This window comes from Sapajus apella, unplaced genomic scaffold (assembly GCF_009761245.1).
Source record: "Sapajus apella isolate SASKATOON/1434 unplaced genomic scaffold, GSC_monkey_1.0 scaffold38, whole genome shotgun sequence".
In the NCBI taxonomy this organism is placed as follows: domain Eukaryota; kingdom Metazoa; phylum Chordata; class Mammalia; order Primates; family Cebidae; genus Sapajus; species Sapajus apella.
The window spans coordinates 3,113,112-3,139,891 of NW_022436978.1; the positions used below are offsets into that span (position 1 = coordinate 3,113,112).

Consider the following 26,780-nt stretch of genomic DNA (forward strand, 5'->3'; position numbering starts at 1 on the left):
GACTAATTTTTTGTGTTTTTAGTAGAGACAGGGTTTCACAATGTTGGCCAGGCTGGTCTTAAACTTCTGGACTCAAGTGATCCACCTGCCTTGGCCTCCCAAATTGCTGGGATTACAGGTGTGAGCCACCACGCCTGGCCCCCCCGATTCTTTATTCTCTCTTATTCACTAAGTTTTTGTGGACAGCTTGTATTGTAGGCAGCATAGCCCCATGGTTAAGGGCAGTGACCTGGAGTTGGCCTGCATGGATTTGAATCTGGTTCCACTTACTTTGGAATCTGGTTTCATTTACTTTGACCATGGGCAAGTCACATCACTTCTTTGTGACCCAGTTGCTTATCTGTAAAATGGAAGTGATAAGACTGTCCTCATGGGGGTGTTGTGAGGACAATGTGAGGTAGCACAGGGCCTGCCTGGTCGTGCGTGCTCTTTAAATGTTTCCTGCAGGGTTCTAGGTCAAGGCAGGATGCAGGGTTAGAAAAGACACGCTTGTCCAAAGAGATTAGACTGTGGCCCAGAAATGACTGGTAGGACACAGCAAGTCACTCGTGGAAGGAGTTCCAGTGATGTGTGGTGAGGTTGGAGGCAGGAGAATGGGCTGCAGGCTGGTGGGAATACCAAGGGGAGACTCAGGGCAGGGTGGAGTCTGGCCCTTCTCATGCTGCACAGGAGGCCCCATCTGTGCCTATGGTGGGTGCGCTTATTACCGCAGGAAGAGCTCTATGTGCTGCTCTTGCTTTCTTAGCCTTGGAGATGAAAAAGAAGCTGAGAGAGAGGAGCCTCAAGGTGACTGAGTTTTGGGTGGGAGCCTCTGCCCTTACTTCTCCTGTGAATGCTAGAGGAAAACCTCCTGGGGCTAGTCTGCCCCTAGCCCTTCACTGCTTCACCTCTGAGTCCAGCCCAGGCATTGCCCAAGCTTGACCTTCCTTTGTCCTCAGAAGCAGGGGAACAACTACCCAGACCAAAGCCACTACCCCAGGAGTGCACGTGAGGGCGGTCTGCATTCTTCATACATCATGTATTTATCTGTCTCCACGTCTGCATCTCACTAAACCCCTCCCAGGCAGGAATCTTGTCTTATTGCTCTTTCTATTCCTGCCAAAGCTTCTGGTACGTTCCAGGCCCTCCATAAATCCATGTTGCGCCAATCTCAGGAGTCAGCCTCCTGTCTAAAGTGGCTTGAGAGCCAGATGCGCTGCCATAAGAATCCACAGCCCATCAGAAGGGGCAAGGCGGATAGGGTGAAGTGGGGCACCCACAAGAGCAGCTGCTTAGGGAGCCAGACAAGGAGAAGCGCATCAGAAGTAAGAGCAAAGGCAGAGCCTGGAGACTTTCTCAAGCGGAAAAGCAACCATACAATGCCAGAGACTCAGCAGGGGTGGAGAAAGCTGTGAGAGGCACCAGCCAGCCCAAACCTCTCATTATCCAGAGTGGGACTTGAGCACAGTGGGCCCAGGCCACAAAAAAACAGGCAGATGTCACCTTGAACCTAATTGTCCAAAAAACAAACAAACAAACAAAAATGCAAAAAAATCTACTATCAGTACTCTCTCTGCTGGAAACATCAGGTAGGTTCAAACTAGACCCCGAAAACTCCTGTAGGGAATGTTTTTCCATGGCTGGACCACAAACATCCTGTGTTTTAAGTTGAGTCATGTACGATTACCCAGGAACTGAAGAATAATGGATGTGGCCACCTGTGACGACATGTGTGAGCAGTGATGGCTTAAGCTGCCCACAGTGTGCAATCCAGGGATGTCTGAGAGCTTGGTTCATGTTCATCTCCACCAAGCAAATCTTGTTGTCAAGTGCTCCACAATGCACCCTCTCCTTTCTGTTTTGATAGCACAATACTACCATGTCATGCCTGGTGTTATTACCACTTTCGTCATGCAGCTGGTTTCTCTTTTTGTTTAATTTCTAGTTCAAGTGGCCCTGCTGATAATGATTATAAGAGTTAATGGTACAGTATTCTTCCCATCTATATTATGCTCTTTAGGGAGAGCCTTCTGCCTTATGCATCTAGCTTTTGGAAAATATGATTACTTTCCTGAAAATACCAAACTATTATCTGCAAAACTCGTGGGCTTCTGGGTGATCATGAGTCACATACGAAAAGCAGATGTGCATTTCCAGTGTGCTACACAGTATGCTTTTGTTAACCACTCTGGGTAGATGCTGGTTGTGGAAGCAGATACACTGCTGCTTTTTTGGCTTTTATAACCTCCAGAAGCTACCTGGAACCTTTAAATAATTACTGGATTTGTTTTTGCTTCTTGTTTTTTGTTGTTGTTGGGTAACTTGTGTTCCATGAGTCTTAAATTTGTTCTGCCAGAGTTGATAGGTATTGTGGCTTTTGACTTATTCCCATGGGGTCCATTTCAAAAGAGAAATTTCTCTCTATAGATACCACAAAAATGATTAGGGTCCCCTATGAAACATTAGTGGGTAACCTAATCCCTTCAGAGGTCCCTAGTGTGGCTTTTAAAACAGTGTCAATAACTAATAAATAGTGAAGGGTTTTCTTTTAGTGCGGGTGGGGGTTAAACGTCAGGCTCAAATGTTTTTTATACGAAGGCATCTGCAATGTGGTAGAAAAACTGTGGGATTCTTTCAAGGCAGGAAACTGTCCAGATCACAGATCTGCCCCTTTTTTAGGGAACACTGAGCAGTTAATTCGCACCCTTCTCGGCTGTAAAATAACAATAGTCATTCCTCCTTCCCCCCATGTTGTGAGGGTGAAATAAGACAACTTGTCAAAGCACACAGAGCACACTGAGTAAGGATCTGTCTTGTCTTGCCATAGACTTATGAATGTTAATAGGTAATTTCACATTTAAAACACCCATCTGTGAGAGGTAAGGGCTGCACATTTCCACCCTGTTTTGCCTGCTGAAGCCACATATGAAAACATTCTGTAGGCAGCAGGGAAATTAACTGTGTCTACCCCTCAGGTTCCTTGGGTTATTTTGAGATCCAACCAAAAAAAGTGTGAATGAAGGAGATGCAAATGTAAGATAGAAAATGGAGTGAAGTGTAATATTACAGAGAGCCTCCTCGTAATGAGAGGTCTATCTTGCCCCCAGAATCAATGAACTACACTTCTGTTTTGGCTGGGACATCAGCCAAAGTCCACCCAATTATTATACAATAATTTCCAAAAGGAATGTAAACTGTAAAACCACAATAGCATTTCACACCCATTAGAATAGCTAAAACAAGAAAGACTGAGAACATCAAATGATGGTGAGAATGGGGGGCAACAGAACTCTAATGCAGTGCTTGTGGGAGTGTCAAACAATGTGACTGCCTGGGAGAACTGTCTGGAGGACTCTCATGAAGTTAAACTTTCACCTATTCTCGTAGTCCATTTGATGTTGCCATAACAGAATACTTGAGACTAGGTAATTTATAAAGAAAAGAGGTTTATTTGGCTCACAATTCTGGTGGCTGGAAAGCCCAAGAAGCATGGCACCAGCATCTGCTCAGCTTCTGGTGAGAGCCTCTTGCTGTGCTGTAATGTAGCAGAGGAGTGACAAGGGAAGTGAGCATGTGGGAAAAGATGAAAACGTAAGAGGAAGCCTAGCTTTATAACAGCCCACTCTTGCGGAACTAATCCGCTCGCATGGAACTAACCCAGTCTTGTGAGAGAGATTAATCTATTTTAACAACCTAATCACCTCTTAAAGTTACTGCCTCCCAACGTTGCCCCACTGGGGACTGACCACACCTCAATGTGAATTTGGGTGGGAACAAACTATATGCAAAGCACAGCACCTACCTGTGACCCACCTAGGTGTTTACTCAAGAGAAAGGGAACTATGTGTCTACTCAAACACTTGCAAAAGAATCATAATAGCAGTCTTATCCTCAAAAGTAAAAAACTGAAAACAACCTAAATCACCAATAGAAAAATGGATAAATAAATGTGATGTGCTCATACATGGAGTACTATTCAGGAATAACAAGGGAAAGAATGACATATCCACAACAACATGGATGGGCCCAAAGAACATCATTCTGCAGAGAGAAAAAAAGCCAGAGACAAAAGAGTACACACTGTACGATTCCATTTCTATGACGTTCCAGGGCAGCCAGAATCTGCAGTGATGGAAATGAGAAAATGGTTGCCTTTTAGAGGATGGGAAATTGGGGGAATTGACTGGAAAAGGGCACAAAGGAAACTCTGGGATGCTAGGAATGTTCTAGATCTTTCTTTGGATGATTGATACAATGGATATAACAAAGTTATACAAACGCATCACACTGAACACTTAAGATATATGTTTTTTATTATGTGTAAATTATTTTTTTCTTTTCTTTTTTTCTCTTCTTTTTTTCTTTTTTCACTTCACAATTCTTTTATGACTGACATATGTATAAATTATTTGTCAAAAAAAAAAATGAAGACTGGTTGTGGTGGCTCATACCTGTAATCCCAGCACTTTGGGAGGCTAAGGCAGGCACATTTGGTTAAATGTGGTTAAACCAGGAGTTCGAGACCAGCCTGGGCAACATGGCAAAACCCTGTCTCTACAAAAAATACAAAAACTAGTTGGGTGTGGTGGCATGTGCTACTAGGGAGTGGTCCCAGCTACTCGGAGGCTGAGGTGGGAGGATCGCTTGAGCCCGAGAGGTGGAGGCTCCAGTGAGCCATGAACTCCAGCCTGGGTGACAGAGTGAAACTGTCTCAAAATAATAAATAATTTTTTTTTTTTTTTAATAGAGACCAGGTTTCACCATGCTGGCCAGGTCAGTCTTGAACTCCTAACCTCAAGTGATCCACCTGCTTCAGCCTCCCAAAGTGCTAGAATTACAGGCATGAACCATCACACCTGGCAAATAATTTTTTTCTAATCCAGGGAAGATATATCGAAAGGTTAAGAGGGTATGTTTGGATGTTGGACAGCTTTGGGTCCCGCATACTAGCTAGCTATGTAAGTTTTGGCAAATGACTTAAGTTTTCTAAGCTTCAAAATTGTATTTCATACAATGAAGATATGCTGGGTATGGTGGCTCACACCTGTAATCCCAGCACTTTAGGCGGGCAGATCACCTGAGGTCAGGAGTTCGAGACCAGCCTGACCAACATGGTGAAACCCTGTCTCTACAAAAAGTACAAAATTTGCTGGCACATGACCCAGCACATGACCACATTTAATACACTTCTAGAGCACGTGAAGGAACAGCTTCACTATCATCTTAAAACTGGATGGCATTTGGCGGGGTTTTTCCATGAGTGTGTCCTCTATAAATGAGTGGCATGAAGCCAGTCCCAGGGCTCACCCAATTTCTTGTCTCCTCAGGACAGCCACTAGGCTGGAGGAGAGGCAGTTGGGTCTAAGAAAGCAGTAAGCATCATAGAAAGAGCATAGGCTTTGTAATCAGAAAGATGTCCATTTCAATGCCAGTCTTACCACTTCCTAGCCTTAGATTCTCTGTCTGCGAAATGGGAGCGATCGTGCCTACTCTGCTAGATTGAGTTTTTGTTCTAAAATATTCACCCTCCTGAGGGAGGATTGGACTTGGTACCACATTGACCACAGCCTTGGCCACGTGGGTTTGCTCTGGCCAATGAGATGTAAACAGAAGTGAGTATGCTGCTTCCGAGAGAAGCCTCAGCACACACCGTGTGGTTCACGTTTTCAAACTCTGTCACAAGACTGCTGTGTCACAAATAGAGGCCTCTTCAACTTGGATCTGGAATTCAGGAGATGTAACCCAGTGCTGCAGCCAGCTCACAATGGATATGTAAGGTGAACAAGAAATAAACCATCGTTATTCTAACCATTCAGAGTTGGGGATCCTTTGTTGCTGCAGCACAATTTTTCCTCAGCTGATTTACACACTCCCTCTCAAGGACATTACGAGGATGAACAGCCTAACGTAGTAATTGATCCTCTGCCATGTACCAGTTATGGAGAGCCAGGAAGTTCACATTCTGGTGGGAAAGTGAATAAGTAAAAGGAAAATCATGATTTCTCATTAAAGACAGCTTTGCTCCCTTTGTACACCCTACTGTAATAGGTTTTCTTAGAACATTTTAAAAGTATTTTAAAACATTTTAAGGTACAATTTTTTTTTATGCTTTAGGTCCTGGGGTACTTGTGCAGATCATGTGGGTTGTTGCATAGGTACTTACATGGCAAAGTGGTTTGCTGCCTCCATCCCACCCCCCGCTTCACCTATATCTGGCATTTCTCCCCATGTTATCCCTGCTTCCATTTTTAAAAATATTTTTAAAGGCATAAAATTCAAGGAAAAAGAGAAATGGAAAGGAAACAATATCATGACATTTCATAAAGGAGAAAGGTAGTAACTGATCCAGCAGACGTGAAAGGGCAGAATCCTAAGCCGACAGTGGGAGCAACCAAGAAGAAATCTGGTTTATCCTGCAAAGCCTCAACAACTGGCAGCAAGTCTCCTCCAGAAATGGGGGCAAATGTGGGGCTAAGGTGGGAGAGTCACTACAGCCCCAGATCTCTCCTTGCCAGCAAGCAGCCAGAAAACTGCTCTTCCCTTAGAAGACAGAAGTTTCTTTTCCAGAGATAAGAGTCCCTGAACCAAAGATCTCAGTCACGTTGAAGGTGGAGGTGCTGAGCTGAACATGGTGGATCAAGTAAAATTGAGGTACTGACCATGACACTCCATCCTTCCTTCACTGGTACCCGTGAGTATGTTTCTTCCCTTCGGTAGAGGATGAATTCTTCTCTGGGGGCATCCAACCAACCTAAGAGGAAAGACCCCAAGATACTGATGTTCTGAGCTCCCCAGGAAGCAGTCTGACCGTATCACCCTACTGAGAAGCCCCATCAACAAGCAGAGCTATTCCAAATCATAAGTGCCTCACCTTCAATAAGAGCAGTGTATAGATCCCCAGACATCTGATGATAGCTAATGAAAAATACAAAGACTAAAACAAACGAGAAGAAAAGCCACTTGGAGCAAACAGAGACTATAGAGGGAGAAAAAAATCTAAAACAAAATCAGCGATCAAGACCCTCAAGTTAACAAGAAGAGATGCTGCATTTATGTGAAAGGAACAGGTTGTAATTTTCAAAAAGGGCTTTCAGGAGAAAGTCCAAAGGAACTCTTGGAGATTAAAAATATGGTAGCAGAAATGAAAGAGTTAAAATGGCTGAAAGGTAAAGATGAAAATATCTCCCAGAAAGTGGAATGAAGAAAAAGCTGGCGAGATAGAAAGGAAGAGAAAATAGAAAATTCAAGGACTAGTCAGGGAGGCCCAATATCCAAATAAAAGGAGTTTTAGAGAGAAAAAATAAAGGAGAGGGAATCATCAAAAAATATTTCAGGAACATTTGCCAGGACTGGTGAATATGAGTTGCCAGTTGGAAGGGTCCGCCAAACACAATGGATACAAATAGACCCACAGCAAGGCACAGCATTGTAAAATTTCAGAACATCAGGGACACAGAGACCCTGCAAGCTTCCAGAGAAGAGGTAAAAAAAGTTTTATACAGAGGAAGAAGAAACCAAAGGGCAATAAACATCAGCAACACTGGGTATTGTAAAACAATGGAGCAAGATCTTCAAAATTCTGAAGGAATATTATTTCCAACCTAGAATTTTATACCAAGCCAAACAATTAGTATGAAGGTAGAATGAAGACATTTTAGACCATATATACTTTCTCAAGAAGCACCTGAAGACTGTAATCCACCTAAAAAGAAAGTAAAAATCAAAGAAAAAGATAGATCCAGGAAGCCCAGGATCTGGTCCAAAAGAGAAGCAAAGGGAATTCCAGGATGACAGTGAAGAAGACCCAGGACCACACCTGGGCACCAGGCATCAAGAGCAGCCCCTTTAGATTAGAGCCTTGAAAAGCTCTGGAACAATTTCTTCAGAAGTTGAGGAAGTACCTAATGTTTCCAAATTTATTGAAAGGACATTTATACAAGTGGGAGAGAGTTTGGTGTCAAATTTCTGACAAGTACATAGAAACTAAGGAAATGATTAAAATGACAATAATTAACCCTAGGGAACACAAAGTTTTGTGCGGAAAGGAAAAGTAATTACAGCGTGCATTATAGTATGACTACCTAAACAGTCTGTTAATACCACTACATAGCCATGATAACATAAACACAGAATGAGGATCTAACTGCAAATGTCACACTAACTGTCAGGAAGATGAGGGAATGGGAATGGGAAATGTGTGTGGTGTGAGTGTTCCCTAGTCTGTGGGATGTAGAGGGGGTGTGGGGTGTGAGGTGTGGAGGGGGTGTGAGGTGTGGAGGGGGTGTGAGGTGCGGAGGGGGTGTGGGGTGTGGAGGGGCTATGGGGTGAAGGAGAAGAAACTCATATTTTTCTTAGTGGGAAGCCAATAGACAGTGCCTGAAACTGAAAGATCCATAGGCAGCAATGGAACAGAGCGTGCTATTGAGTGATATGAAGGTAATTCTTAAAAGAGCCTGCTACTTTGGGAGGCTAAGGCGGGCAGATCACTTGAGGCCAGGAGTTTGAGACCAGCCTGGCCAATGTGGCAAAACCATGACTCTACTAAAAATACAAAAAGAAAAAAATTTAGCCAGGCAATGGTGGCACATGCCTGTGGTCCCAGCTCCTCAGGAGGCAGAGGCACAAGAATTACTTTCACGCGGGAGGCAGAGGTTGCAGTGAGCTGGGATCGCACCACTGCACTCCAGCCTGGGCAGCAAAGCAAGACTGTCTCAAAATAAATAAATAAATAGGCTGCTAGAAGAGTTGAAAGTTGTTGTTCTGGGGAGTGGTGGAAAGGTATGGGGGGAGCTTTGTTTTCATAATAAAACTTCTCAAACTATTTGATTCTTTAAGCCAGTGGTTCTCAACTGGGAGCAGTGTTGCCCCCCAGGACATATCTGACAATGTCTGGAGATGTTTTGGTTGTCAGTGAAGAGGGGATGTGCTGCTGGCATCTAGTGGGCAGAGGCCAGGGATGCAGCTAAACATCCCACGGTGCACAGGACAGCCCACAACAAAGAACCATCCCGCTCAGAAGGCTGAAGGCCAGGCGCGGTGGCTCACACCTGTGATCCCAACACTTCAGGAAGCAAGGCAGGAGGATCGCTTGAGCTTAGAAGTTCAAGACTAGCCTAGGCAACATAGTGACACCCCATCTTTACAAAAAATTTAAAAGAATTAGCCAGGCATGGTGGCACATACCTGTAGCCTCAGCTACTCGGGAGGTTAAAGCAGGAGAATCTCTTGAGCCTGGGAGGTTGCGGCTGCAGTGAGCCATGATCACACCACTGCACTCCAGCCTGGGTGACAGGGTGCGAACTTGTCCCAAATAATAATGATAGTAATAAGGACTGAGAACCTCTGCTTTAAAGTATGTGCATGCGTGGTTTTAGAAAGATGCAAATGAGGGAAGAGTGGGTGGGGAGACTATGGCAGTGTGTGGCTAGGCCATCGTAAAGGTAAGTAGGGACTACAGAAGCAGAGGGGCTCGTAACCTGGCTTTGGGGTGGCGGGGGGCTGTCCTGGAGGTAACAATGAAGGTGAGTTTTGAAGGACAGTAAGAAATGAGCTGAATGTGCTGGGCGCAGTGGCTCACGCCTGTAATCCCAGCACTTTGAGAGGCCGAGGTGGGTAGAGTTTGAGACCAGCCTGGCCAGCATGGTGAAACACTGTCCCTACTAAAAAACAAAATACAAAAATTAGCCAGGTGTGGTGGTGCATGCCTGTAATCCCAGCTACTCGGGAGGCTGAGGCAAGAGAATTGCTTCAACCCAGGAGGTGGAGGTTGCAGTGGGCTGAGATAGCGCCGTTGCACTCCAGCCTTGGGAGACACAGTGACACTCTGTCTCAAAAAAAAAAAGAAAAAAGAAAAGAAATGAGGTGAATGTGGGGCTAGGTGATTGAAAAGGTGACTGTTTTCTAAATCAAATTATATTTAAGTTAGCAGCATTAGAACATGTACTTCAGCTCTAGACTTGGCATCTCTCTAACTAAAGCACTACAGGATACAATGTCAAAATTTACGCGGCAAATAGACGCTGTGAACTACACAAAGCAATTAACAGATATGACAGCCATAAAACATTTTTTTTAATTGTGCTTCTAATTTGACACTGAGCTCCCCAGCAGCCAGTTCAAAAGGAGCAATTCCACCAATTATATGGTTCCTGTTATGAGGAAGAAGGAAGTTTAGCAGGCCTTTTTGGGAAACAGAGCTTTCCCAGCTAGAATTGAATTCATTTGCTGGCACTGTTGGGTGATATTGTCAACACGCTTGACTTGCAAAGATAGCACCACTTTCCACAGGCGCCTTCCTAATCTGATGTTTTTTTTTTTTTAATAAAAGAAGAATGAATGAAATTCAAAAGCAACTCAGTAAAAGTTGATCCCCAGGCATCTGTGGTGTAGCGCAGGGATAACATTAAAAAGGGAAATGACTTCTTTATAAAGTAATCTGGTAATCTCTTCTAAAGAGTTGAAAAAGTATCCTTTTTTTTTTTTTTTTTTTTTTTTCTCTGTTGCCCAGTCTGGAATAAAGAGGCATGATTTTGGCTCACTGCAATCTCCACCTCTCAGGTTCAAGCAATTCTTGTGCCTCAGTCTCCCGAGTAGCTGGGATTACAGGAGCACGCCACCATGCCCAGCTAATTTTTGTATTTTTAGTAGAGACGAGGTTTCACCATGTTGGCCAGGCTGGTCTCGAACTTTTGACCTCAAGGGATCCACCTGTCTCAGCTTCCCAAAGTGCTGGGATTACAGGTGTGAGACACAAGCCTGGTGCTATTCATTTATTTCTAATGGCAAAATTATAGAAATCACCGATAATCAGACAGTTTTTCCAAATGATACAAGAAATAGGTAAATATGTTCCTGTTAGAAATTCAAATACTACAGGCAAAGCTAAAATCCTCTCCACTCCCAAGCTCCTCCCCTTGGGTAACCACAGTCACGGATTTGTCATATTTCTCTCCAGATCTTTTTTCTCTTTATCTGCATATGTAAGTCTGTACATATAAATAGCTATTTTGTTTCACAGAGAGAGTTTACCATCTGCATTGTATCGTAATCTACATATTATCTACAACTTGCTGTTTTGCACAATATTATATTTAGGTTTCCAAATCTCCCTCTTTTTCTGAAACAGAGTCTTGCTGTCATCCAGGCTGGAGTTCAGTGTCACGATTTTGGCTCACTGCAACCTTCACCTCCTGGATTCAAGCGATTCTCCTGCCTCAACCTCCCGAGTAGCTGGGATTACAGGCACATACAACCATGCCCAAATAATTTTGTATTTTTATTAGAGACAGAAGTTTACCATGTTGGTCTTGAACTCCTACCTCGAATGATCTGCCTGCCCCGGCCTCACAAAGTGCTGGGATTACAGGCATGAGCCACCTCAGCTGGCCTCCCTCATTCTTTTTAACAGCTGCATAATATTCCATTCATGAATGTCCCCATAGTTTATTCTAGTATAAGGTGGTCTCTAGTTTTCCACAATCACAGTGCTGCAGTGAAATGTGGGCACACATGGCCATGTCACACTGTTTGGTTTCCAGAAGGGACAAGATTTTATACTTTTACTAATTCCCATGTTCCTGTAATAGGCTATTCCAGGCTCCCTCCATCAGCTCCGTTCAGCTGTCTCAGAGAGGTCCTGTTTCCGGTAGCCTCCCCAGCTTTCAATATGGCTAAGTATCTACATTTCCGCCCCCGCCCCTCCGATCTGAAGAGTGGAATACAGTAATACTTTGTTTTAACTTGCTTTTTCTGATTACAAGGGACATTAAGAACTTTCTGTAGTTTGAATATTTGGTCATTTATATCTCCTTTTCTGTGAGCTGCTCCATCACTCTATATTGCAAACATTTCTCCCAGTGTGTCCCTTGTCCTTTAATGTTATTTATAGTACCTATCTTCAGATGTTTTAATCTTTTTTTGCTTTTATAATTTGTGTTTATTCCACATTGTAATTATTTTCTCTCTTTTTTTTTTTTTTTTTTTTTTTTTTGAGACAGAGTTTCGCTCTTGTTACCCAGGCTGGAGTGCAATGGCGCAATCTCAGCTCACCACAACCTCCGCCTCCTGGGTTCAGGCAATTCTCCTGCCTCAGCCTCCTGAGTAGCTGGGATTACAGGCACGCACCACCATGCCCAGCTAATTTTTAGTATTTTTTAGTAGAGACAGGGTTTCACCATGTTGACCAGGATGGTCTCGATCTCTCAACCTCGTGATCCACCCGCCTCGGCCTCCCAAAGTGCTGGGATTACAGGCTTGAGCCACCGCGCCCGACCTTTCTCTCTGTTTTCATGGCAATGAAGTCCATTGCTTCTTTTTAACTTTCTTTTATAGCTATTGTACTGTTGGCTTAATGATATGTTTTCCCAACACTGTCTATCTATCCATGATGTGATATGCCGTTTTCTTCCCCAGGAGAGGTTTTCTACTAATCTTTGCCATTTCCTGTGGTCGCTGCTGATCCATGCTTCATGCCTGTTTTCTGTTTGTGGTTTCAGATAAAATCTACGTGGTTGACTTGAGTAACGAGCGAGCCATGTCACTCACCATCGAGCCACGGCCTGTCAAACAGAGCCGCAAGTTTGTCCCTGGCTGTTTCGTGTGTCTGGAATCTCGGACCTGCAGTACCAACCTCACCCTGACATCTGGCTCCAAACACAAGATCTCCTTCCTTTGTGACGATCTCACACGTCTGTGGATGAACGTGGAAAAAACCATAAGTACGCCCCTGAATTAGTGCATTCGTCCTGGGCTATGGATGGCTCCTCTCTCCCTGCCTTGCCTTAGTGGGGTTCCCTAGGTAGGTTGTAAATCATAGGACCCAAAATGCCCGCCCACAGTCCAGGTGAGCAAAGGTGACCAAGAGGCAAACGGAGCAAGTGTTGACACATCCCTGTAGGACCAGCCTCAGGTGGAGCCTGCAGCCCTCAGAAGTGCGTTGTACTGCTCCATGTCCAGTCTTATGTCTCTCTGCAAGGCTTCCAATCTCCCCCTTGTGAAATCCTCCCCTCCTTTGCTCAGCCTTCCCCAGCCTCTCCCATCCCTATTCCCTGCAGCTGCCGCACTCACTGCCCTCTTGTCTTCTCTCGCACAAGACTAGGATTCCTGAAGTCAATAGCTTTGGCTTGTTCCATTTTTCCTCCAGTTAGCCCCTACCAGTGCTGAACATGTGCTAGTCACTTAAAAACTGTTTGATGGGCCGGGTGCGGTGGCTCACTCCTGTAATCCCAGCACTTTAGGAAGCCAAGGTGGGCAGATCACGAAGTCAAGCGATCGAGACCATCCTGGCCAACATGATGAAACTCCATTTCTACTAAAAATACAAAAAAAAAAAAAAATTAGCCAGGCATGGTGGCACATGCCTGTAGTCCCAGCTACTTAGGAGGCTGAGGCAGGAGAATCTCTTGAACCTGCAAGGTGGAGGCTGCAGTGTGCCAAGATCGCACCACTGCACTCCAGCCTGGCGACCCAGTGAGACTCTGTCTCAAAAAAAAAAAAAAAAACTTGTGATGACTGAAGGCCAGTAAACCAACAGCCACCTCCCTGCTGGGCTACCCTGACCTCCGACGTGTGCTCTTAAAGTCTCTACAAATGCAGGAGCTAACGTCACAAGAGGCAAAGTCGTCTGCCCAAGATCATCACCCCGTTAGGAAGTGGCAGAACTGGAAGGTGAACTGAGATCCCCCCAACACCACTCATAGCTCCAGCCACTGCCCAGAACTGACCCTGGGCCACACATCTGGGTGGAGTGAAAGCTGTGCCCTGCCCCCATGTCACTTAGCATCTAAGGCACAGATACACAGAAGAAATAACGTGAGCAAAAAGGGAAAGGAAATTTCAACCCTGAATATTCCCCAGAAGTTTGTCTGCCAGTTTAGCAGACAGTAAGAATGTGAGAGAGCGGAGGGAACGCTAGAAAAGGTGCATGGAGGAACCAGAAGTGGAGGGCAAGGTGGGAGAAGAGAGTCGGAAGGGAAAAGCAAGGCAGCGCGCAGACGCCCAGCCTCAGGCTGTTGGGAGAGCTGGGGAGGGTGCCCTTCTGGTCTCGTGTGTGCGTGGCTACCATGCCCTACTTCTTCCAGGCTGCACAGACCACCGATATTGCCAGAGGAAGTCCTACCCGCTCCAGGTGCCCAGTGACATCCTCCAGCTGCCCGTGGAGCTGCACGACTTCTCCTGGAAGCTGCTGGTGCCCAAGGACAAGCTCAGCCTGGTGCTGGTGCCAGCCCAGAAGCTGCAGCAGCATACTCATGAGAAGCCCTGCAGCACCAGCTTCAGCTACCTCGTGGCCAGTGCCATACCCAGCCAGGACCTGTACTTCGGCTCCTTCTGCCCAGGAGGCTCTATCGAGCAGATCCAAGTGAAGCAGAATGTCTCAGTGACCCTTCGCACCTTTGCCCCCAGCTTCCGGCAAGAGGCCTCCAGGCAGGGCCTGGTGGTGTCCTTTATACCTTATTTCAAAGGTAAGGGGGGGTCTCCCCCATGTCCATGCTCCCTTAGTTTGGGCGTTCATATTATTTTAGTTTTGTGATCACCTTAATTAAGTTGCCAGTTTGGAGGGAAGGGAGAGCTCAGTATGCGGGTCCTTGCACAAGAAATCTGAAAGATAGTGAGTCCTAATCCTGACTTTACCATTAACCTAGCATGGAAAATTCCCGAGATTAGAAATAAGAAAAATGTTTCTGACAGTGGGAGGCGATGGTTGGTAGGCAGCAAAACACATAATCAGGTTTGAGTCTTTTTTGGAAGCAGGCAGGGCATAAATGAGAAATAGCCAAATATTCCCCAGTCCTGGATTTTTAAGGTAGTGACATGAAAATCCTTAGGCAGACATTTTTATGGCTCTGCTTTTACAATTCAGAATGCAGTACAGAGGGCACAAAGGGAGGAGCGTTGGGAGGGAGATGAGTCTCCAGAGCCAGAGTCCTGTTCCACAGCAGCACGGCTAGGCAGACCCAACCCTCCCGGGAGGCTGCACGTGATCTCCATGTTCCGAGGCAGTAAATGAGGCCTCAATGGCTCACAATGTGACTTCTACATGGTTGATTTTAAAAGTCACAGTCACCATTACAAGTTCCTCCAAGAATGGTTACATTAAGTTAGAGGCCACTTTAAAATGGACCAAGACCTTTGTTTGGTGTTTATTTCATACTCTTATTCTCAGAGGTGTGAGTGGGAGGGAGAAGAATCTCTGGTCATAAGATTAAGGTCGGTCCAGGCTGCCTGATATCTCCAAGGTTACCAGAGAAACTGCTTCTGAGGAGTCTTGCAAATAAGACACATTCTCATCAGTGTGGAATGTGTGGGATTTCTCTCTCCTGAAGGTCAGGAAGGGATTAGTTGACAGGTCAGGAGCTCTTTCAGCTTTGCAGCTCCTGAAATCTCCCCAGAACCTGAAGATATTTTTTTTTTTTTTTTTTTTTAGAAGGAGTTTCGCTCTTGTTACCCAGGCTGGAGTGCAATGGCGCGATCTCGGCTCACCGCAACCTCCGCCTCCTGGGTTCAGGCAATTCTCCTGCCTCAGCCTCCTGAGTAGCTGGGATTACAGGCACGTGCCACCATGCCCAGCTAATTTTTTGTATTTTTAGTAGAGACGGGGTTTCACCATGTTGACCATGATGGTCTCGATCTCTTGACCTCGTGATCCACCCGCCTCGGCCTCCCAAAGTGCTGGGATTACAGGCGTGAGCCACCGCGCCTGGCGAACCTGAAGATATTTTACTCTCTCAAACAGAAATCAGTATATACCAGTCCCACCCTGGAGCAGGGCAGCAGATGAAGTAGTAGCCATGTTAAGAGCATTTCTGTGATAACCGCCAGCTTCCCTTCAGAAATGCCCTGGTTTTTGTTTGCCTGTTTTTGTCAAAAGTCCTGAGAACCTCCTCTGACTGAGACTGCTGCTGCACTGACCAACACAGGGGTGCTAGCCACGTGTAACTATTTAAATTTAAATGAATATGAAGCCGAACACAGTGGCTTATGCCTGTAATCCTAGCACTTTGGAAGGCCAAGGCGGGCAGATCACTTGAGCTCAGGAGTTCAAGACCAGCCTGGCCAACATGGTGAAACCCCGTCTCTACTAAAAATACAAAAATTAGCCGGGTGTGGTGGTGCATGCCTGTAGTCCCAGCTACTCAGGAGGCTGAGGCAGGAGAATTGCTTGAACCTGAGAGGTAGAGGTTGCAGTGAGCCAAGATTGTGCCACTGCACTCCAGCCTGGGCAACAGAGTGAGACTCTGTCTCAAAAATAATTAATAATAACCAATTAATATGAAACAAATTTAAAATGCAGTTCTCTGGTCATGCTGGGCACATTTCAAGGCTCAGCAGACATGTGTAGCCGGTGGCTACCCTCAGGCAGTGCAGGTCTAGAACATTTCCATCATCGCAGAAAGTTCTGTTAGACAGCAATGTTCTGGACAGTTCCACCTCATGTCCTCCACTGTTCCCTTTCCCCTCCATGTTGACTGATTGAAACAACATCTGTCTGGATCTCCCTCCCTTTCCTACAGAGGAAGGCGTTTTCACGGTGACCCCTGACACAAAAAGCAAGGTCTACCTGAGGACCCCCAACTGGGACCGGGGCCTGCCATCCCTCACCTCGGTGTCCTGGAACATCAGCGTGCCCAGAGACCAGGTGGCCTGCCTGACTTTCTTCAAGGAGCGGACCGGTGTGGTCTGCCAGACAGGGCGCGCATTCATGATCATCCAGGAGCAGCATACCCGGGCCGAGGAGATCTTCAGCCTGGACGAGGATGTGCTTCCCAAGCCAAGCTTCCACCATCACAGCTTCTGGGTCAACATCTCTAACTGCAGCCCCGCGAGCGGCAAGCAGCTAGACCTGCTCTTCTGGGTGACGCTTACCCCAAAGACTGTGGGTAAGGTCCTTCAGGGTCTTTGGGGATGGTGATAAACAGACAATTGTCAGCTGAAAGATAGGGAGCAAGCCTGGAGATAAACCAGAAACACAGATTGAGTCCTGACTGTCCATGTATCAGTCAGCTATTGCATCAACAGTGCTGCATAACAAACCACCCCAAAACATAGCGGCTTCTTAGAAGCAGCCTCTATTATTACTCCAACATTGGCTGGGCAATTCTGGTCTGAGCTGGACTTATCTGGGCTCACTCATTTACGCACCTGCAGGTAGCTGCAGGTTGGCTAGAAGACTTTGCCAATCTTAGCTTGGTGCTTTCACAAAGCTGAGGCTCAGCCAAGATTATCTGAGACAACTAACATGACTTGGCTTGACTCTATGTGGTCTTTTATCCTCCAGCCTGGGCTGTTTTCATGGCAGAGGCAGAAAGATCCACAAGAGACTGGAGGAGGCATGTAAGGTCTCTTGACACTTTTAGGTTAGGAACTCACACACCATCCCTTCGACTGCATTCTTTTGGCCAGCCTAGGTTTTTTTAGTCAATCTACCAGCATCTTTTACCATTCATCTCTCTTTTACGTAGGGGATGTCTTCATACCTATGATCTTCCTCTTCTACAGAGAGTAGATAATAATAGCTACCTCATAAAAGTATCATGGGAGTCAGTGTCAGGAATTAAAATATGGGGACTTGAAAAGTCTGACAGGTACATGGTTTTTCATTTAGTCTCAGTGAAACACTGGAATCCATGAAATACCCTCAGTGGGAGGCCTTGGAGCCGGGATGATGAGTTTGCCTTTATTCCTCAAAGTCATGGGCACCGCTGAAGCAAGGGAGTGTGGGTGTGGCAGGGCAGGCAGTGGTGGGGCCAGGTTGCCCTTCACTCAGCAAAGGTCATACAGCATCACCGTGTCAGAACCAAAAGGGACCAGGGAGGCTGCTTCTTTCCCTTCCCCTTTCTGGGTGTCAGAGTGATTGAGGGTCCCCCCAAGCTATACAACTGATTAGTCACAAGAGAACTGGTGGGAGCCAAAAGCCACAAGTGGGAACCTCTCCACACTCACACGTTACCTCTGGGTTTTCCTCCTCTCTTAGATTCACTTTCTCTCATTTCTTTCCATTCCTCTTTCTTTTGGATCTCACTGTTTGTTTTCTTTGTAAACAGGTAAGACATTCCAAATCCCCATTTGGTATAGGGTCCCCCTCTGATTTATTCTCCTCTTCCTCTGTGCAGCTGCAGGAAAAGGACAGCACAAACGAAACAACCCTCCCCTTAGCTGCCTCACTTCTGACTTTTGACTTCCTGCTTTTTCCTACCCTCTGCTCTTCTCTTCTCCAAGACAGACTGTGGCAATCGGTGGAACATACCTGGTTTAGGCCAGGAGTAGCCTTTGGAGTCGATTCGGTAGGTCCCTCTGTTCGTTTCAGTTGTTCATTGCTACATACAAACTACTCCAAAATTTGGTGGCTTAAACAATAACCATTTTGTTTACCCACAATCTATGGATCAGAAATTCAGACAGGGCACAGAAATGTGGCTCGTCTGCGCTCCAAGATATCTGGGTCCCAGCCAGAAGCCTTGAACATATAGAGAGGATGAGTTGGAGAATTCAACTGGAGACATATGTCTGGGGCCTTGGTTCTCACCTTTGGCTGGGTGGGTTTTTTCCGCTGTGGAGTCTCTATATGGCTAGCTTGGGCTTCCTCACAGCATGGTGGTCTCAGCATAGTCAGACTTCTTACACAGTAGCTGGCTTTCCCTCAGAGAAAAAGTGCAAGCTGACATCCTCTAAAAAATTAGGCCCAGAACAGACACAGTTGCCTTATATGGGCTGACCCAGATCCAAGAGGAAAGGAAATAAACACTTTGTGGTATGAGGAGCCCCATGTGTGCACAAGGAGCCCCATGTATGGCACTCCGCCTTTGGAAAGATGGCAGCCACTTTTGGAGATGCCTCAAGTTCAACTTAGAGCTAACCCCAGCTGCCTCCTCATCTGTCTCTTTATGTCTGCTCACAGACCTGACTGTCATCCTCGTCGCCGTGGTGGGAGGTGGAGCCTTACTGCTCTTTGCCCTCGGACTCATCATTTGCTGTGTGAAAAAGAAGTAGGTGGAATCTCTTACTGTGTGTATCTGATCTGACGCCTCCTCAGATCACACAGACTGGGTGGATTGTTAATTATTGACTTTGTTTTCTTGCTTCCCATTTTTTCCGCCAAAGATCAGTGTTAAATAATATTGCTGGATGTGAGTCATGCTTTCAGGAAAAAAAAAAATCCCATGCCTGCTGAGGTTGAGGGGGGACAAAAAACGCATGTGACATTTTCACCTGTAGTTCCTGGCGCAGCTGCCTTAGCACAAGTCCTCTGCAAGCGACTTGCTGTTTGTTCAATAGATTGATCAAGCAGGGGTGATCTTGGCAAGAAATGCTCACACAGGCTCTCCCAGACCACGCCTCTGAAACCACTCCCTCTGCCACCTTAAGGAGAACAAATGTGTGTTGTCCCAGCTTGTTCTACAGCTTCTTAAACAAGCTGTTTTATGCTTGTTTATTGGGCTCCAGATATATAACAGAGGCCGGGCCCATGGCCAAGAGGAAGGAAGACCCAGTTAACTGCCTCAGTCTCTCTTTCCATGCCCTCGGGAGGACAACTTCTGTTTTGTTTATTTACTTATTTTTGAGACAGAGTCTTGCTCTGTTGCCAGTGGCATGATCTCGGCTCACTACAGCCTCCGCCTCCTGGGTTCAAGTGATTCTCCTTCCTCAGCCTCCTGAGTAGCTGGGACTACAGGTGCACACCACCACGCCCAGCTAATTTTTTTCTTTTTTCTTTTTATTTTTTTTGTAGAGATGGGGTTTCACCTTGTTGGCCAGGTTGTTCTTGAAAGCTTGACCCCAAGTGATCCTCCTGCCTCGGCCTCCCGAAGCGTTGGGATTACAGGCATGAGCCACTGCACCTGGCTGAGCTTCTGTTTTATAAAAGGAACGTTGACCTTTGACAGAGTCCATGCAGCCACCAAACTGTTTAAATTCTGCTCCTATTTCTGATTAAAGCCATGGGAGAGAGGAGAGAGCTATTTTCCTTAGCATGATTTGACCTTCCAAAAAGCCAACCTCAAAAAATTCTTTTTTAAAAATTAACTGTGAACCAGAGAAAACAACTGAAATTCCTGGTCTACAACAAGACTGTCTCCACATGTCTCTGCTGATGAGGAAGGACTGGCTTGCTGGGGGTCTTTTCTCCATGAGAAGCGGCTGTACCTATATCGCATCGGGGAAAAGGACTTCTTTTAAGGAAACACCATGCTACTGTTTCTCTCAGGGAATTTTCCCATCTGGGGTGCACGGCATATCCCACCCCGCTGGGGAAGCGTGGCATTAACACGGGGCGCCAGCTTCCTTATCAGGAGGGAATTGGACGAGGAAAGAGACCCAGCACTTGCCTCATCTCAAAACAGCTCCAGTTTAGGCCTGAGAATCATCAGCCCAGCCTTGCTACAGGCCTTGCTTGTGTGAGGCTGCTGGCTGGCGGGTTTGCATAAGGCCCGTTCGTGCTCAAGCTGGTGCAGCAGGACGGACAGGTTGTGCAGTGAGGAGGAGGAGACACCATGCCATCCACCTTGTTCACTAAGCGGGTACTTCCTGAGTGTCGCCTGGGCGCTGGGACTCTTTGAGGTACTGGGGATAGTGATGAGCAAGACAGTCACTTCTAGGGGGGTGGGGGACTGAAGAGATTGTCTTCAGGCAAATAAACAGTCAGTTTCAGGACAGCATGACAGGAGTTTTAGTGGAGACAAACATTACCAGGCTTCAGGCAGGAGCCTTAGGAACCCATCATCCTGGCCAGAGGCTCAGTGTTACAAGCTAAAGGTACCAGATTTATTTTTATCTCGGCAAAGTACAGAGAGCCTGTCCACAATTATGAACTGCCAGCCTGTGCCTTATATGGTCCATTACGCTAATTGAGCTAATGTCTTCCATTTGCATCACTGGTTGGCTGAAAAGTCAGCATTCCCTGCTGTTCAGTTCATGGAGATGGAGAGCAAAGCTTTGTTTTCCATGGCAGCAAGCGCTCATGCCCGTCCACGTCCAGGTACTAAGGAACATTAAAAACCAAACGCTAATGGTGTTATCGAAGAACTCTGGCACTGCAGCCTGAATTTTGTCTTCTTTTTAGCTCTTTCCTCTATTGGAGGTGACGACTGGGGCACTGGGTCTCCGCTAATGCTGAGTTCTCTCCCCATCTCATGCTGAAAGCTAGGATGCAACCTGGCCTCCCGAGCCCCGTCTATCACCACTTAGAATCTAGATGGTCAGAGCTTTTCCCATGCAAAAGAGACAAAAAGCACGAGCTGCGGCAAAGTAGTAAGAGTGCTGGGAGGTTGGCCTGGGCACGCCTGAGCCTGATGTGGTTAGAAGGGCTGGGACGCTGCCTGCTTCTGGCAAAATGAGGGTAAGTGGATTGTCAGGTGTCTCCGCCATCGGATGCCACATCTGTCAAAAACGAGTGAGCACAGATAGTGTTAGAGGTGCTCTGTCTAAACCACTCTTTTACCACCTGTGATCTGTTTCCCCTTTGAAACCTGGAGACAACATCTGGTCCCTTCTAAATGTTCACTGAGGACAGTAGTTTCTGTTTCAAATGCTGAGCAATATGAGGGATTTGGGGGAGGCGTGGTCAGAGCACTGAAGAATCCAAGCTCTAGCAGGGCCATAGCAATGGTAGCCATCTGAGATTCTTTCCTTTCTGACTTCTCTCTTGTTCCCTTTTTCCAAATAGGAAAAAGAAGACAAACAAGGGCCCTGCTGTGGGTGTCTACAATGGCAACATCAATACCGAGATGCCAAGGCAGCCAAAAAAGTTTCCAAAAGGACGAAAGGACAATGACTCCCACGTGTATGCGGTCATCGAAGACACCATGGTGTATGGGCATCTGCTGCAGGATTCCGGCGGGTCCTTCCTCCAGCCAGAGGTGGACACCTACCGGCCGTTCCAGGGCACCGTGGGGGTCCGCCCTCCCTCTCCACCTGCCATATGCTCCAGGGCCCCAACTGCAAAGTTGACCACTGAGGAGCTGCCTCCTTGCTCCCCTCCTGAGTCTGAGAGTGAACCGTACACCTTCTCCCACCCCAACAATGGGGATGTAAGTAGCAAGGACACAGACATTCCTTTGCTGAACACTCAGGAGCCTGTGGGGCCAGCAGAATAACTTCATACATTCTAGAGACTTTGTTGAGTTTCATAAAGCAGGGCACCGAGACACTCGTTGGTGTCTCTAACCAGAAATCCTACAGAAGAGGAATTATACAGAAGGAACAGCAGGGGTTTTCCTGGACACCACCACCATCACATTGCTCAAACTTCACATTGCTCAGTGGACTCATTCTAAGGGCGAGACATTGAAAATGATGAATTCTGATCTGGATACAGTCATGACAGCTCATGTCCTTCTCAACTCAGCCTGTGTGGTTAGCCAGCCTGTAATGAGAGGAGAGAGGCCTGAGTCACCTAGGACAGGGTCGCAGCGAGCCCTGGATTCAAAGTGTTAAACAGAGGCTTGCCCTCTTCAGGACGACAGTTCCACTTCCGACGAGCCTACCTGAGGCCCCTACTCTCACTGGGGTCCCCAGGATGGATACGATAATGTGCCTTTTTATTATTATTTATTTGGTGGTCCTGTGCATTTAAGAGATCAAATGTATAACCACCTAGCTCTTTTCACCTGACTTAGTAACAGCTCATGCTAACTGGTTTGGATGCCTGGAATGTGACTTCTACCAGCCACTAGATAAACGTGTGCCTGTTCCCGGGAGGTGGGAATGATTTACAACCTCTCCAGCCGGAAAAGGGTGTATGTGTTTGAGCAGCGTTGACGCATATCTGCTTTGATAAGAGACTTCCTGATTCTCTAGGTTGGCTTGTGGTATCCCACTGTGGAAATTCATCTTGAATCCCATTGACCTGCAGTCCTAGCAATAAGAGAAATTTCCTCAAGTTTCCATGTGTGGTTCTCCCAGCTGCAGCAATACTTTGACATTTAAAGAGAAATTTAGAGAATATTCTCATCCTCTAAAAATGTTTAAATATATACCAGACAGGGGCCCCCTGCATTAGTTTTCTGTTGCCACTGAAACCCATTACTTGGTAGCTTAAAAATAACATACTATCTTACAGTCTTGGGGGTGAGAATACCAAAATGGATGTCTCTGAATGAAAATCAAGAGGCAGAACTGTGCTCCTTCTGAAGGCTCTAGGGAGAAGCCGGTTCCCTGCCGTTTCCAGCTTCTTGAGGCTGGCTGCGTTTTTAGGCTCCAGTGGCTGGTCAAGTATTTTTCACATGGCATCACTGTGACACTGACTCTTCCACTTCCCTCTTTCATTTACAAAGCCCACCAGGAAGATCCAGGATTATCTCCCCATCTCAAGATCCTTCATCACACTGGAAGAGCCTTTTACCATGCAAGACAACATAGCCACAGGTGGGGATTAGGACAGGGACATCTTTGGGGTGCCATCATTCTGCTTACAACACCTTCCTGCCTCTGACTCCCACAGGAGAGGGTACAAAATGATCTGGCCTACAGGGATGTTTGGTTTGGCTTGCAGAGTCTTTGTTTAAGAATTAGTTACTTTTAAAATTATAAAAAAAATTTTTCTTTCCTTTTTTTTTTTTTTTTTTTTTTGAGACAGAATTTTGCTCTGTTGCCCAGGCTGAAGTGTAGTGACGTAATTTCGGCTCACTGCAACTTCAGCCCCCCAGGTTCAAGCAACTCTCCTGCCTCCACCTCCCAAGTAGCTGGGATTACAGGCACCCGCTACCATGCCAAGCTAATTTTTGTATTTTTAGTAGAGACGGGGTTTCACCATGTTGGCCAGGCTGGTCTTGAACTCCTGATTCCAGGTGATCCTCCTGCCTCTGCCTCCCAAAGTGCTACAGGCATGGGCCATCATGCCCAACCCAAAATTTTTCGTAACAATCCAGATTAGAAGATCTGGCCATGCTGGGACTTACATTCTCACCTAGCAACAACTGGCTGAAGCTGGGCAGCAGCTCTGCCTTTAGATGGGGTGTCCACTTCACCAGGTCACCGCAGTCCACCCTACTCCCTATTGCCTCCCACAATGAGGCTAAGTGTTTATTTCTACCGATCAATGCCCTGGCAAGTTGCATTTCTTGTAATGAAAAAGAAAGATTGGGATTAATCTCTAATCAGGTGAATAGACCATGAGACCAATATGTCCTCACATTCCTCTTTTTTTTTTTTTTTTTTTTTTAAATCTGAGACAGAGTCTCACTCTGCTGCCTAGGCTAGAGTGCAGTGGTGCAATCTCGGCTCACTGAAGCCTCTGCCTCCTGGGCTCAAGCGATTCTCCCACCTAAGCCTCTCAAGTCGCTGGGACCACAGGCATTTGCCACCATGCCCATCTAATTTTGTATTTATTCTAGAGACAGGATTTCACCATGTTGCCCAGGCTGATGTCAAACTCCTGAACTCAAGCAATCCTCCTGCCTCAGCCTCCTAAAGTGCTGGGATTACAGGTGTGAACTACCGCATCCGGCCCCACACCCTCATTTATACCCATTACCTGCCCAGTGCCTGTGGACGTTTGCTTTGTGGTCCCTGCTCTAATCTGCGAGGAGAGGGATTGTGCTATAGCTTGTCAGCACGGTCCCAAGTTCAATATTTCTGTGGCAAAAGCTTCCTTCAAAAAATAAATACTTTTGTGTTCAATGAATTCACCTTGGAAACGCACCACCTCAACTTGTTCATGTGACCTGAATGAAAGGAATTTTATAATCTCCTAAATGGTGTCTACTCCAAGGCTTCTTGAACACTTTCCAGAGGACAAGATACTTAATGATGCCCTTGGTGTTGCCTATGGCACCTTTCTCTTCTGAAAGTCTGGTTCCTGCCCAGTGCCTCACCTTGGCCTTGTGAGCCGAGGTGCTGACCCTCCACGAAGGGCAAAGGGGGGCTGTGGGTTCTCTCCCTCACTGAAGAGCCCTTATCTGAAGTCACTGTGTGGAGCTCTGGCCCTGCATTTTCGACCTTCCCCAGCCTCCTAGCCCCTTCCAAGCAGGACTAGGTGCCCTGCATTCCACCCAAGGTGGGGTTGGCCATCCTCAGGCTGGCTACTTGTCACCATCACCAACATCACTGTTACATGCAAGAACTCCATGTGGCTATTTTCCTTCAGCTGAGGGCTCAAAACTCCTGACAAGTTGCCGCCTCTTGAGACCAGGATTTTCTGAAGCTGTGCCTCAGTGAAGGGGCCCAGCCTGAGGAACCCTGGCTCTTTTCTTTAAAGCCCAGGCGCCACTTAATGTTAAATATTTCAGGGTCACTGGAAACAGTCAAGTGCCATTTGTTGAAGCCTACTGCAAGCCAGCCATGCCTATGGGGAAGGCCGGCACATGCAGGACTGCTCCCCAATGCTGTGGTCATTGCTCAGAAGGGAAAGGTCTCAAGGAAGAGTCACCTGGGACAAGCACACGCCCACCAGCTATGGCCTTGGTAAAGGTTAGAGGACCGGTGTGTGTGGATCTGCGGTGCTTCACTGGAAATAATTTATTCATTGCAGATACTTTTTAGGTGGCATTTTATTCATTTCCTATGCTTTTTTAAATAAACCAATGTACCAAAAAACAAGTATCAAACTGTTTAAATGTTTCGGCTACTTGTCCCCTGGTTCAGTAGAGGCCCCCGGCTCCCAGTCACTGACTGTGACAGGCTCAGCATGGGCTCGGCAGATGCTGTCTTCATTTGTGTATGGCACAGAAAGCCAGGCTTTGAGATACAAGCTCTTCCCTCTTCATGTGATGCCACGCAGTGTGTCTTCACACACAGATGTTTTCATCCAGAAATAAAAATAATAGTCTTTGTGTCTCGCCACCACTCATTTTCAAGTCTCACCTTGGCACCACCTGTATGCCAGTGGAAGGAATGGAAGCTGTTGCCAATGGGTAGCCAAGAGGCCAGGGATCGTTCTGTTCTGTTCTTGTTGGGGCAACATGCCCCCCCCGCCGTGTGCCCTTTCCCAATACCTAACTGCTGTAGAGGCCCAGGGCCACCCTAACACTGACCACAGTTGACCTGCAGGTCACCAGCCACCAGAACAAAAGTAAAGGGAGAGCGGTGAGAGAGGAAGGTTCCCACGGCCCCCACCATCTGCCAGGAACTTGGAGAGACCCAACCATGTTGGGTTGGATCCACCAGGAAAACCAGATGCTGCTGTGTAACGAGCCACCCCAAAATTTAGTTAACAATCATTTGTTTTGCTCACAAATCTGCACTTAGAGCAGGGCTCAGCAGGCACTGCATATCTCTGCTCCATGTGGCCTCAGCTTGGGCAGCACAACTAAAACCCTCTTTCCAGAGGGCTCTGTGACACAGCTGGCAGGTTAGTGCTGGCTACCGGCTGCGAGCTTTCACGCCTGGTCACTTGAGCCACTGCACAGGGCTTCTTCACAACGCGGTGGCTGGGTTCAAAGACTGAGGGCTCCAGATTCAAGAGTTCAGAACAGCCGGTCTCTCAGGGCTAGGCCTGGACACTGGAGTGACATTACTTCCATTTCATTCCTTTTTTTTTCTTTCTTTTTTGCCCTCTCAACCCAGCTTTTCCCAACTCCGGAAAGAATCAGGAAGAGAAGGCCTTTTTTTTTTTTTTTTTTTAAAGAGTCAAGATCTCACTCTGTTGCCCAGGCTGGAGTGCCGTGGTAGGATCATAGCTCACTGCAACCTTGAACTCCTAGGTTTAAAGCGACCCTCCCGCTTCAACCTCCAGAGTAACTGGGACTACAGGTGTGCACCACCATGCCCAGCTAAACTTCCATTCTATTCTATGGGGGAGTCAGTCACAGAACCTCCTCAGGTCTAAGTGTAGGAAGCAAAGACTCCCCCCAGCCCCATCGCAGTGGAAGAGG

The 26,780-nt window shown here is 46.7% G+C and overlaps 1 protein-coding gene across 1 annotated transcript in view; it reads left to right on the top strand.

Annotated features, from left to right (window-relative positions):
• CDCP1 (CUB domain containing protein 1) overlaps window positions 1-22,856 on the top strand; it is a 61,370-nt gene extending 38,514 nt beyond the window's left edge. Inside the window, exons 5-9 of the mRNA XM_032298041.1 lie at window positions 12,474-12,695; window positions 14,058-14,438; window positions 16,488-16,853; window positions 18,872-18,959; window positions 21,635-22,856. Of these exons, the coding sequence (XP_032153932.1) occupies window positions 12,474-12,695; window positions 14,058-14,438; window positions 16,488-16,853; window positions 18,872-18,959; window positions 21,635-22,064 (1,487 nt within the window). The 3' untranslated portion in view covers window positions 22,065-22,856. The remainder of the gene's footprint in view (window positions 1-12,473; window positions 12,696-14,057; window positions 14,439-16,487; window positions 16,854-18,871; window positions 18,960-21,634) is intronic.
• Window positions 22,857-26,780: the final 3,924 nt, after the last annotated feature.